The sequence below is a fragment of the Symsagittifera roscoffensis genome, chromosome 1 (assembly GCF_963678635.1).
Source record: "Symsagittifera roscoffensis chromosome 1, txSymRosc1.1, whole genome shotgun sequence".
Taxonomy (NCBI): domain Eukaryota; kingdom Metazoa; phylum Xenacoelomorpha; order Acoela; family Convolutidae; genus Symsagittifera; species Symsagittifera roscoffensis.
Genome location: NC_087062.1, coordinates 11,637,330 through 11,648,896, shown reverse-complemented (window position 1 = coordinate 11,648,896; position 11,567 = coordinate 11,637,330). Strand labels below are relative to the sequence as shown.

Below are 11,567 nucleotides of genomic sequence, written 5' to 3'. Positions count from 1 at the left end.
AATTTTTTCTTTTTTGCATTGAAAGTTTTCTCAATTGTTGTTTTGCGGGCTTCAGGGAGCGTAGTGTAATAGAATGATAATTCTTTTTTTTAAACCTAGTTCGCAATTATTGGTTTCACTTAGGTGGCACCTTTACGGCTTATTTTTGATAGCATGAGTTTGACATTCGATTAGTAATAAGTTAACACAGTTGAAGCATTTTTAATTAATCAAGTGAACCGAAAAAAGTCTATTTGTTTAAAGGATACTTGAAAAGTCTAAAGGATACTTAAAATTCAGAAGCTTCTGAGTTATAACAGTGAAGCTTGTGTTATAATGCCATCTTTTCCAAAAAAATGAACATATAATTGTAAAGTTTCTCGGTAATTGTAAGCATAATGTATTCGACTAATTGAAGTGCTCTCATGCTGCTTTTTATAAACGTTGTTCAGATTCTTATATAGCTCGTGATGATTTTTTTAGTTGGTTTTTTTAAAGAGGCCTATAAGTTAGTTTTTTAAAAAGGCCTAGCTTTAAAGAGGCCTATTTTTTCTTTGAAAATAGAAATTTGTGCTTTTTTATAAAAAGTCATTTTTTTTCTGTTTACTTGCGTTCATTGAATCTTTTTCAACTGTCTGTTGGCTATGTTTATGCACACTTATCTGCCTAGCTAGCGGTAGTTGTGGCCCAGTAAATATAGCAAGTGGTAGTTGAACGTTTATTTAAGTCATTCATTTCTCTTTTTTGCTGCATTTTGTTTACGCGGTTGGAGCGTGAGCGTCGAGCATCTGTTTAGTGGTTTGTGGTAATACGAAATTGAAACAGATATTGCGCTGTCTTGTCCAGAAGTGGACGCGCCTAAATTTTCATGCCCAATGCTTGAGTGTTAATGGACAAAGTGCGTTTCTATTTGCGTTGGTCTTATATTTTTGAATGAACTTTGATTGTTAGCGCAGTATCTCAAACATTTTAAAACCTTTAAGTTTGGTTTTTCATGATCAATATTCAAATCCAAAGTCCAAGCATAGCTCATCATGCTTTTAAATTTTCTAAATTTATATGAAAAAAAATCCGAAGTCGCATTGTAAAGTTATGTGCAGTAAGGGCATTTGAAGACGGATGACGGACTGATTGGTGTTAGTTAATTAAATTACACTTGCGAGAGCAAGTATATTGCAATCATATACTTGACTTTTTCGCGGTAACAAGTTCGTGGAGGCCTCGGTTTCGGCCTACGTTGCATCGGCTGAGTAGCCTCCTATTGCGTCATCTGTTGGGCAGAAAAAATATGTTAATTCTGTTAGGGCCGGACTTCTGAACTTCGAATATTATTTTTTTTGTGCTCAGGTAATTAGATTTTTGTTTTCGGCGCAACGGTTATCTACCATGGTATTATCGGCTAAGTATCCGCTTTGTTAATTTTCTGCTAATGCTAGCTAGCTTAAGTCCGACAGTTGTTCTGCCTGACATGTTTCTTCTAAATTGAATTTCCTTCACAACTTTTTGTTTTTTGTTTCAGCTAAGATCTTGATTTCTGCTTTCCTACAGCAAATATGTTAACGGAGCCAAAAGTGCTGTTTGACGCGATTTGTAATTGTGTAATAGGATTAGATCTTTCTGTTGTTTGTTCCAACCTAAATCCCAGTTTTGATGGCAGGACTATTTGCCCCCACGACTAATAACCCTATACTAGTTTGCCCTGCTTGATAAATTGTCCTTTGCCATTTTGCCTCACATGACAACTTGTCATATGCCAGTTTACCACTAATTATTTGGTAATTGAACGCAAATTGTTCACCATAATGCGGAGTTAGCGCCATTAACGGAACGAAGCACTGTAATAAATTTTCTTATGCGTCATTGCTTGAAAATTTTTGCGCAAACACTTGACATTAATTATTAGCATGAGTCAAATTACGTGGGGAATTTCAACAAAATTAACGAACGCATTTTATTGACGCACGCGATTTTACAAAAAAAAGCGAACTACAAAAGCTACCTATTATATGGAATTTCAAGTTCTTTGCAAATGTTATATTTAGTGTCGTGTTTGTGAATTGAAGTTTAGCCTCTTTGTTCAGTTTTCCAAATCTCCAGTCGTATAAAATAACAGATTTTGATCGGCTGAATCTCGAATGTGGTTTGATTTTTTTTTTCACTTTTTTTTTGTTGCGATGGTTAGCTTTTCCTTAATTTTTTAATGTATTTTTTAGTTCGTTTGCTAAAAGTGGGCCATTAACATTGGGTTGGTTTCGCTCTTATTATGCTATTTGTCACTTTCAGATTATGAGCTCTAGAAGATATTTCACTAGATCTCCAAATCAGTCGGAGCGACCCAGAGCCAGACCTCTGCCCTACTATCCCCCCAGTCCCAGCCGCAGTTCACACAGTAGCAGTCATAGATATTACAGCAGACATCGCAGTAGTGGAGCTGTGAATGGACACTCAAGCAGTCACTCTTCGTCACATAGTTCCAGGAGCTGGAGTAGCAGGTAGGTAGAAAAGTTAGAATAGACTCCAATTTTTCTTCAAAAAAATCTAGTCGATCAAAAAGTGTGGGAGAAATATACGCAACAAGAGAAGTGACTTGCTTTCATTTTGACAAAGTTAAATGGGAAATGTTTGATGTGTGAATTCAAATTAGTAATTAAAGCACGGTAAAAACAGAATGGAATAATGCAGCCAATGTTAACGAATTAAGTTTGCTTTTTGTAGGCCTCCGGAACCACTGGTTCAAGAAAGGCGAGAAGTGTCCAGTCTCCTATCTCTCAATGAGTTACCAGCAAGAGAAAAACTTTTGGTGCCTGAGGTTCTAGACGCAGAGGAAACTCAGGTTGTGGAGAAAACGATTGATGCGTTCAAGTCCAGAGGACACTTCGATGATTTTAGGAAGGAGTTTTTAGATGGAATCGAAAAATTAGTGAGTAAACATTGGACAAACGTTACTAGACTAGTTTTTGCAATTTGAAAAATTAGTTTGAAGAAAATAGTTTTTTTTCTGTATGATAACCCTTGCTATTAGCAAGGGTATTGTAACCGCATGGTATTTGACTTATTCCTAGAGGTAATGCTCATGTTTGCGAAGGTTCTGGGATTTCATTTTCAGACGTCTGCTTTTTTTCGTAGGCTTACTGTTTTGAATTTGTGAACATTCTTTGTTACTTACTTTCCAAAGATAGACTTTTTCTGATTTAAGCAGTCTTTAATTTTCCTATATTTGATTCATTTTGATTCATTCACGTGGTTTGTTAGTTTACCTCCTTTGATGAATCATTTTGATTCATTCACGTGGTTTGTTATTTACCTCCTATGATTTTGTATAATTTGTTTTTTATTTTTTCGCTTAGATCCTTTTGTCGGCTTAAATGGTTCCGCCTTGAGTTTTTTGAGGTTTAGTGGTCTCATAATACGTCGTTTGATCTAAAAATGTATCTTTTTTTTTAGCCCAGCTACAAGAGCTTGAGATACAAAGTGATGTCAACTGTTTCGAAATACATTGCGAGACAAGGTCCCTTCCACCCTGGAATGCGCAAGAACAAAATGCGCGATGGGCTCAAAGATGAACTCAATAGGGAGTAAGTATATCAGAGATTCGTTTTTGATCTCCCAAGTTTTCGTGTACTTATAAAAGCAAGAGAAGTGGCTCTGCCTGCCACAAAATACCTAAGTTGTTTGAACAGTTTCGATTTCTCAGATACAATGGACTGTCTTCATGGATCAATGACTTAGTCGACGACCTGATCGGACCGAACGTAGAGCGCCGCATACGATCAGTAGTCAAGGACACACTCGAAGATTATATACCCGATGAGAAAATAGAAGTGGCATCTTTCTTGAACCAAGACAACCAGGAGCACCTTGCTATGGGTATCCCGATGACGTCTGGAAATGCGAGTCACAGACCAGAAAGATTGCCAACGCCTCCGCCACTGGAAAAGTATTACTCAGAACAACTGACAATGGCTAAGCTTGAGAGGGAACGACAAGAAGCAGCTAGAGCTCCAGGTCTGATGATAAGTAGTTGAATTACCACAGACGGAAATGTCCATAAGCGCCATATGGTATTGAAATTGTGACTCGTACTTCAAATGGATTGTGATTGGTCCATTTCTAGGTCTAATGAGAGAGTATTTTGAATTTTCTGGGACATGTGAAATCTGCAGCAAAGTATTCGAAAACGTACCGAGATTTTTTTGCAAGAATGGTATGAAACACCTAATTCTCGATGTCACACGACAAACTGATGCTTTTTTCTTACTTTTTTAAGCCGAACTAAATTGTAAACGTACAATTTCACACAATGCTTGGAAAGTAAATTGTAGATTCTGGGTTTAAAATATATTTTTTGAGCGCCTAGGTATGCATGGCTGTTTAGAAATGGCTTTAACGAGTGGTGATGCTGGAAATTATGGACAGTTCGAAGATGGGGGTCCTGCGTCTCCGGTGGCGCCGGTTCCCGTCGACGAAGACACGGGAGATGAAAATGAAAACAAGACTTCTGCTGTGCTGCCGCAATTATTGTTCAACCAATTGGCTCATTTTTCCAGTTAGTTATATTTCATATCCTATAAAGGCTTTATTCACTGAAACCTCAAATTAAGGCTTTATTCACTGAATTTGATTTATATTTGATCTCGTTATATAATTGCTCTGTAATTCCTTTAACTCGGAAGATGAAACATTTTACTGATTTTTCCAGTTAGTTGTTTCATCTGGTATAACATAAACTGTAAGACTTTTCAAACGTTTTTCTAAATATTGATATGAATGTTTCTTGGCAATGAAATGACCAGACCGCACATAACGAAAACATATTGAAGCGGACGGGTTATAGGCAACGGGCATGTCTGTGGGCATGTTTTCAAAAAAAAATTCTTGCGCGATTTAAAGATAATTTTCGGTTTGACCTAATGCAACAGTATATTTATTAGATAATATATTATTTTCTTTTCTAGTGTACCCTCAAGATGCGCCACCTGAGCTGAGAGAAGCATTGCTGAACAGCCAGGCTGCCAATATGCCCCCTGTATCTTCAGCCCAGATTGGGGATATCTCGGTGATGGTGGATGAGTCCCCAACTGGCGTAGAGGACATTATATCGCCAGAAATGATGGATATTGAGGATGGTCATTCGCCAGATCCCACTGCAAACACTGAAATATGGTGAGCCTTTCATCTCAAAGATTTGAATTTTGAAATAAAAAATGTGGTTGGACGTTAATTCTTAAAAGACTACGATTCATATACGGCAATTATTTGTCATTATAATATTAAACTAGTCTTTTATTTATATTTTGCCTTTTCTCCGTTTGCTAAGTAGACAGCAAAAATTTGTTCCGCCATTTTTGGCGTAATTGATGCTCATTTCGAATCGTCGATCATTACGAATTCTCCACCTTAGAAAAGTTAAGCCTGCCACGAAATGCGTTTCACGATGACTCCCTAAATATGATCTCCTGACGAGCAAAATTTATTTTTGTTTTCCCGGGTACGGCTAAAAAATTTGTAAGAGCAATTTCATGGTGCTAAGCTCCTTTTTGCTTGCAAGAGTTTATTCAAGTCATTATGCTATCCATATGTCATAGGTCTGCCGATGAAAGTGTGACTACGGCAGATTCAGTTGACAACGATAACCGAGTCAGCACTGATCTAGCATCGTTGACTCCATCTCGCTCTAGTTCAAATCAAGCTAACCCTTCTGACGATGCGAATCAATTAGTCCCTGGAAGCGCAAAGAACCCTTCCCAAGGCAGGTCAACTCTGGGGTCTCTTCTGCTTGAAAAGAGGAAACTTAAGATGAGGTCAGCAGTTGTCAGCAAGCCAACACCAATCAGAAAGCAATCGAACTCAGACATCGAATCGGTAGGCATCATGACTTGCTCGTAATTTTTAAACTGAGACTTGTGGAGTATTCTTATGGGCAAACTTAATAAAATGAATGATGATTTTTGGTTTCTGTGGTTAACCTATTTAGACTTGGTTTTAGATTTCGTCAGAGAGCGACTTCGACTCAACGAGTAGTAGTAGCAGTGGAAGTAGCAGCAGCGATGAAGAAAGATTAATTCCAAACATGGACACAATTACTAGGCACCAGAAGCTCAGTAGCAGTGCGGCAGTCTCTCCAAATAAACTCCGGACACCGGGATCAATTGGGGATTCCTTCGGTTCCTCCCGAGAGTCGAGAAGAGACAGTCGAGGGAGTCCGCATCATTCGAGAGAATCAGATCGAGAACATGTGTCGAGGTATGGTAGAAAAGGAAGACAACCGAGCCGATACTCTCCAGATTCCGAGAAAAAGAAGTCCACTCCAATGTCGGAATCTCCCTCAAAACGAGACCGATCCACACCAAAAAAGCATTCCAAGTCCACTCCAAAGCGTTTCTATCCCGGAAACTCACCAAGTATGCTATTGAAGAGAAAACGAAGTCCTTCGCCGCCGAAAGAAGATGTAGTTTCCCCGAAAAAGAAGGAGAAAGCGCCACCCATAGAAGGTAATTTTTGCTTCAATGTCAAATATTTGATGTGTTATATTTGATCATAATCATATCAGTTTTATTCATGATGGTTTTAGACGAGAGACCCGAAAGCAGGCAAATGACTCCCCCCGTAGAAAAAACTCGCGATGAAGTATCATCGACTATTGAACGGGTTAGGGTTTCTTCTTCGAGAAGTGAGGCGAAGTCGAGAACGACCGAAGAACGATCTAGAAAGAAAGATATGCCACAAGTCCATTTGTCCAGTAGACGAAGTCGAAGAGAAACTACTCCCTCGGTTGACACGAATAGAAGCGATGCAGAATCAAGTGGATCTCGATCAAGAGTAGAAAGAGATTCTCAATCGGAAAAACGAAGTGCTTCTCGGAATTTTAGTGATCATTCCGACCGGGACAATGATCGAAAAAGTTCGAGAAAATACGAAAGGCGACAAGAAAAGGAAGATGTATCTCGCAACATGGACGAAAGAGACAAAGAAACAAAACTCAAACCTATCAGCGTCGCAGAAAGCTCAAAGGGCTCCTCACCTATTGATAAGAAACAATCGAGTTCTGATGAACGTCCTGTAGATAAAGAGGCTAAAGAAACCACAGAGGAGATGAAAGAGTCCGCTGAAATTACAGTGAGTGTTACAAAGGAAGAACTCGAAGTAAAAGACGAACCTACTGCGAGTCCTAAAAAGGAGAAAGTTCGAACGGAAAACGAGGAAGTAGAAGAAGGTGAAATAACCGACGATGAAGAAGATGAACAAACTGAGAACCCCAACGATCAAGAAATTGCTCCATCAGTTGTGCAATCAAAGTCTTTCGATAGAGAGACATCGCCTCCATTAAGAGCTACTAAACTTCATCCACATATATCGGCCAGTCGATCCGATAAATTGATTGAGTTCCCACCGGCACCTCCGCCTTTACCACCGCTCAGAAAAAAGAAGTCGAAGCGAAAACGAAATGTATCGACCAGCTCTGAATCGGATGAAAGTAGTGACGATAGTCTAATGGAACGCTTGGCTAAGAAGGACATCAAAAATAGGACGAATAGAGTCGTCCCTCCGACCATGCCGCCGTTTCAGACTGAGTTCGTTGTCGGAGATCAGTTTGCCCGAACACCCTTCAGAGGCCCGGGACCGGTTGAGGATCCCTATATCCCGAAGAGTTTTGTGGTTGACGAGTCGTTGAGAGAGGACAGAAAAAGAGCAGCTCCAATGTCGAGTAAAATTGTGGTCGAGAAAGATTTGACTAAGCAGCGGTTGCCACATACATCAGTTCGCAATAAAGACTCATGGGTAAGTGCGTTTATGAATATATTATTTGACTGTTTATACAAGAATTTCCTCCTTTCTTATTATTTAGCAAATAACTTTTAATTTATTTTTAAATCACAATTTTTGTTGCGTTTAAATAAAATACTGTGAGTTTGTTCCAATTTATATATGATTTGAGACATAATTGAACTGTTTCGTATTTGAGTATTCAAAAAAAAAATGATTTTGGTGAAAATGATAAAAATGAACTTCATAATGGGTATTGATGATGCTGATTTATTAGTTTGCCTCGTCCAGACACGCTAGTAGCGTTGGTAAGAGAGAAGCGCAGAGATGTCACTTGTCTCTAGCCAGCAGGTATAGATCCGGCTCGCGATCTCCCACGCGGCAAAAACGCCGGCGAAACAGCCGAAGTCGAAGCAGCAGTAGTCGGCTGGATAAAAAAGGAACCGATAAGGTTCCTCGACAATATAAAGATGATGAGAAAGTAAGGTTCCAGATGGAGTTAATGATTGATGCGATATTTACGCATCGTAATAGCGAGCGTTTGAGTACATCGGTCACTTAGCAGGCATTACAGACGGCCGAATTGAGCTTAAGGGACAAGCTTCTTACCGTATTATGCATGCACATGAATCGTGCAGTTTTGTGAAAATCATTGTTAAGAAAATCAACACGCTGCTAAAGTTTCCGACATACTGAAAGCTATGCTTTGAGTTTTACTCTATTTGATATTCTCGCTTTCTTGTGGTTTACGAAGCAAAAGTTTCAATTCGAAGAATGAACGATCAGGTTTTTTTACGATGACTGGAAAAGTATTGAGAGGTTGAAGCTTTTATCTCGCAATTTAATTTCGAAGAATTTATGATTTATTACAAGAAAGCGAGAAACGAAAGTAAAACAGTTTTGATCTATCCAAAAAATCGTTCTATCATGTCTTCTATTTTTCTGTGTAAAATTTGACCCCTTAAAATACCCCTGGCACCTTGATAGAGTTCATTTCTCGGTCAAAGAGTGGCTTCTCGCGGCCTCGTTCCAATTTAGAGGCTCGCAAGTTTCAACGTCAGCACAAAAACATATAGAAAAGAACTAGCTTTTTGGAGATTTCCAAAGGTTCGTCAATGTAAATAATCGCTGCAATTCTTCAGCTTGACTTTTCAATTTCGAAAGCTGTGTAACACCAAACAATGTGAGAAATCCCTTTTTTGAATGTCTTTTTGCTGATACGCCTCTCCTTCTTTGCTATCTTTATGTAATTTTAATTAGAAAAAAAGTGTTTATTGTTCCGACCACTAAAAGTGTTGAGATTTTTTGTGTTCGGGTGTGTTTGATTTTTCAAGTTTTTTTTTTCCACCAAAATCACACGAATAAATATCAGATGGTGTGGAGTGATATATCATTATTACATTAGCCGCCAGCGTAGTGAATTATTACGAACCTTTTTTTTCTAGCCTACATCGCAAATAAGTGTTCATCAAAAGTTTTTTATTAAGAGAACGTAGTGAAGACTCTTATATAGGTCTTGCTGATTTTTTTTTGTTCAGGATAAAATGCTCTAACAACTACAGATGTGCATTAAAACATATTGATGCATTTATGAATGCACTTAGGTGTATATGCACTTTTTGAGTTCAATTGAAATTCATCTGCTGAAAGTGACGTAAATAGCAATCTCCAAATACAAACGTGGAAATGGCGCAAAAAATCGTGAATGATTTCTAGTTTCGAAAGTGGAATTAAATTTTTATAAAAACTTTACCTAGTGATCTGGTTTTCTCAAGTTGGGTTAATATTAGCAAAAAAGCGCCAATCATAAATTGTTCTTGAAATTCAAAGAGCTTAAAGGGCAGCAATTTTTTTCTTTGAAGTTCGAAAGTTGATATTTTTTCAACAAAGTTGGCGTTTTTTTCTGTTTGCTTGCTCTCATTACTCTTTTCCAATCTTCGATTGGCTATTTTTATTTGGTGATACTGTTGCTGTAATCACGAGCTGTAGCATTGGAAATTTCATTGCATCTGTTCTCTGCTTTATTTGTGTCTGGTGTTTGTGATTAATTAAGCGTCCGTGGCTGAGGGGTTAGTCTAAGACTTATAATCTCTAGGTCGCAGAAGGGTCCTAGGTCTAGGTTCGGTTCCGAAACATCCAATTTTTTACTAGTACGAAGTTCATTTCTACTTTTTCCTTTTGGACTTTATACAGCTGCTTTTTATCGTATTCTCGCTAGTGTTTGCGAAGGAGAGCGTCGCTTCTGTGTTTATACCTTTCTATCGTGATTTCATTGATTGTAAAAAAAAGGTTGAGATGTTAAAAAAAGATTTAGTTTAAGCCGTGAAAAATTTAGCTTATTCCAGGAAATCAAGCTTCGAAGCTTTTTTAGCGCTTCCTTCACTTAGCATTTTTTAATGACTTAGCTTGGTTGCCTCTTATTGCGTAGTTTTCCGGGGGAAAATAATCTTCTTGGCAAAAATTCAAACATTTTATGACAAGATTTGTTTCAGCTCAAAGAGCGTTCGTTCATTCTAATTTTGTTGGCAAATTTACCGTTAAATGGTTTTTTGCCGTGATACTTTTACGCTGGTAGTTTTTTTGACATGCTTTCCTCGAAATAAACTTCATTCGAGACAAATAATGATTTTAAGAGACTAATTTTTGTGCGATATTTTTACAATTCGTCATTTTTTGTTAACTAGCTTGCCATGCTATGTTTTCGTTGTATCGCAAGTAGCGCGAAGCTCCTTTTTGCCTCTTTATGTATTTTGCTATAATAAATGTAGTCAATTGAAGCCATTATCAACTTTTCCAAGCTTAGTTTTTGTCCTTCCCCTTTTGCCATGCGCACAAAAAACGACAGTAATCAGAAAAAAAAACATTTTTTGTTATGTATTTTGCTACGATAAGTTTAGACATTTGAATTCAATATCAACGTTTCCAATTTTAGTTTTTGTCGCTTCCCTTGTCCGTAAAAGAACATAAGAACTGCACAAATTAAAAAAAGAAAAATAATTTTTTCTTTTTAAGTACTGTGGTCGGAACCTTCTAAGCTATTTGCCCCGGAACTGGCTACATTTGTTTCTATAACATTTATATTTTAGAGAGCTTTATCGCCTGAATTCCACGAAAAAGGAACTTTGTCGCCACCGCCGATGTTGTATGACAAAACGTTGCCGAAGGTCAGACTTTTGTCGGGCAATGAGAAGAAAAAGTCGCCACGTCACTCGAAGTCGAAACAACATCACGAATTACCTCCGCCTCCCCCTCTGACTAGAAAAGTCCCGTATCCTCCTCCGCCGATGGCCTCATTAGCCGACGATGCTTCAACAGACAGTGCCGCATCAAGCAGAAGTGGAAGCTCAGATGAGTCTTCTAGTAGCTCTAGCTCGGCTGAAAAGAAACTAAGAGCCAAGAAGCTGAAATCGAGGCACCAGAATAAAGTGGCCAAAGCAACGGCAGTATCGAATGAACGTCATCGTAAAATTTCATATCATCTGGGATCGGAGTCGAAGTCTTCGCGGTCTCATGGGAGTAGAAGTTACCCTGCCTCTAGAAAAATAGAAGATCAGAATTGGTCAGGCAATGATTATAAGTCAAGTTATGGTGACAGATCAGACGAAGAACAATCGTCTCAAGCATCGAGCGACGATGTCTTGATAAGTAACAGTCACACACCTCCAAGATGCAGATAGGAAGGATTACATTTCAAAATTACACTTTAGATTATAGACCTATAAACTATTATTGAGTAAATGTTGACCTCTTAAATCAGAATATATTATTTAGTCTTTGTTCCTTCTTGATTTTTCCAAGCAGTTGGCAAAATAAATATGAACATC

General features: G+C 38.2%; 1 protein-coding gene across 1 annotated transcript; it reads left to right on the top strand.

Moving 5' to 3' along the window:
- Positions 1–2,265: 2,265 nt before the first annotated feature.
- On the top strand, positions 2,266–11,526 carry LOC134857281 (serine/arginine repetitive matrix protein 1-like). The gene is made up of 10 exons (XM_063873662.1): positions 2,266–2,471; positions 2,695–2,899; positions 3,424–3,554; positions 3,674–3,984; positions 4,355–4,525; positions 4,935–5,142; positions 5,565–5,841; positions 5,966–6,470; positions 6,551–7,758; positions 10,830–11,526. Exons 1-10 carry the CDS (start codon positions 2,266–2,268, stop codon positions 11,418–11,420), a joined length of 3,813 nt encoding a protein of 1,270 aa, XP_063729732.1. The 3' UTR covers positions 11,421–11,526.
- Positions 11,527–11,567: the final 41 nt, after the last annotated feature.

Excerpts from the sequence above, each read along its gene's own strand:
- LOC134857281 (XM_063873662.1), top strand. The coding sequence starts at position 2,266 with ATGAGCTCTAGAAGATATTTCACTAGATCTCCAAATCAGTCGGAGCGA. Across the intron at positions 2,900-3,423 it reads TAGATGGAATCGAAAAATTA|CCCAGCTACAAGAGCTTGAG; the intron begins GTGAGTAAACAT and ends CTTTTTTTTTAG. Across the intron at positions 5,143-5,564 it reads ACTGCAAACACTGAAATATG|GTCTGCCGATGAAAGTGTGA; the intron begins GTGAGCCTTTCA and ends CATATGTCATAG.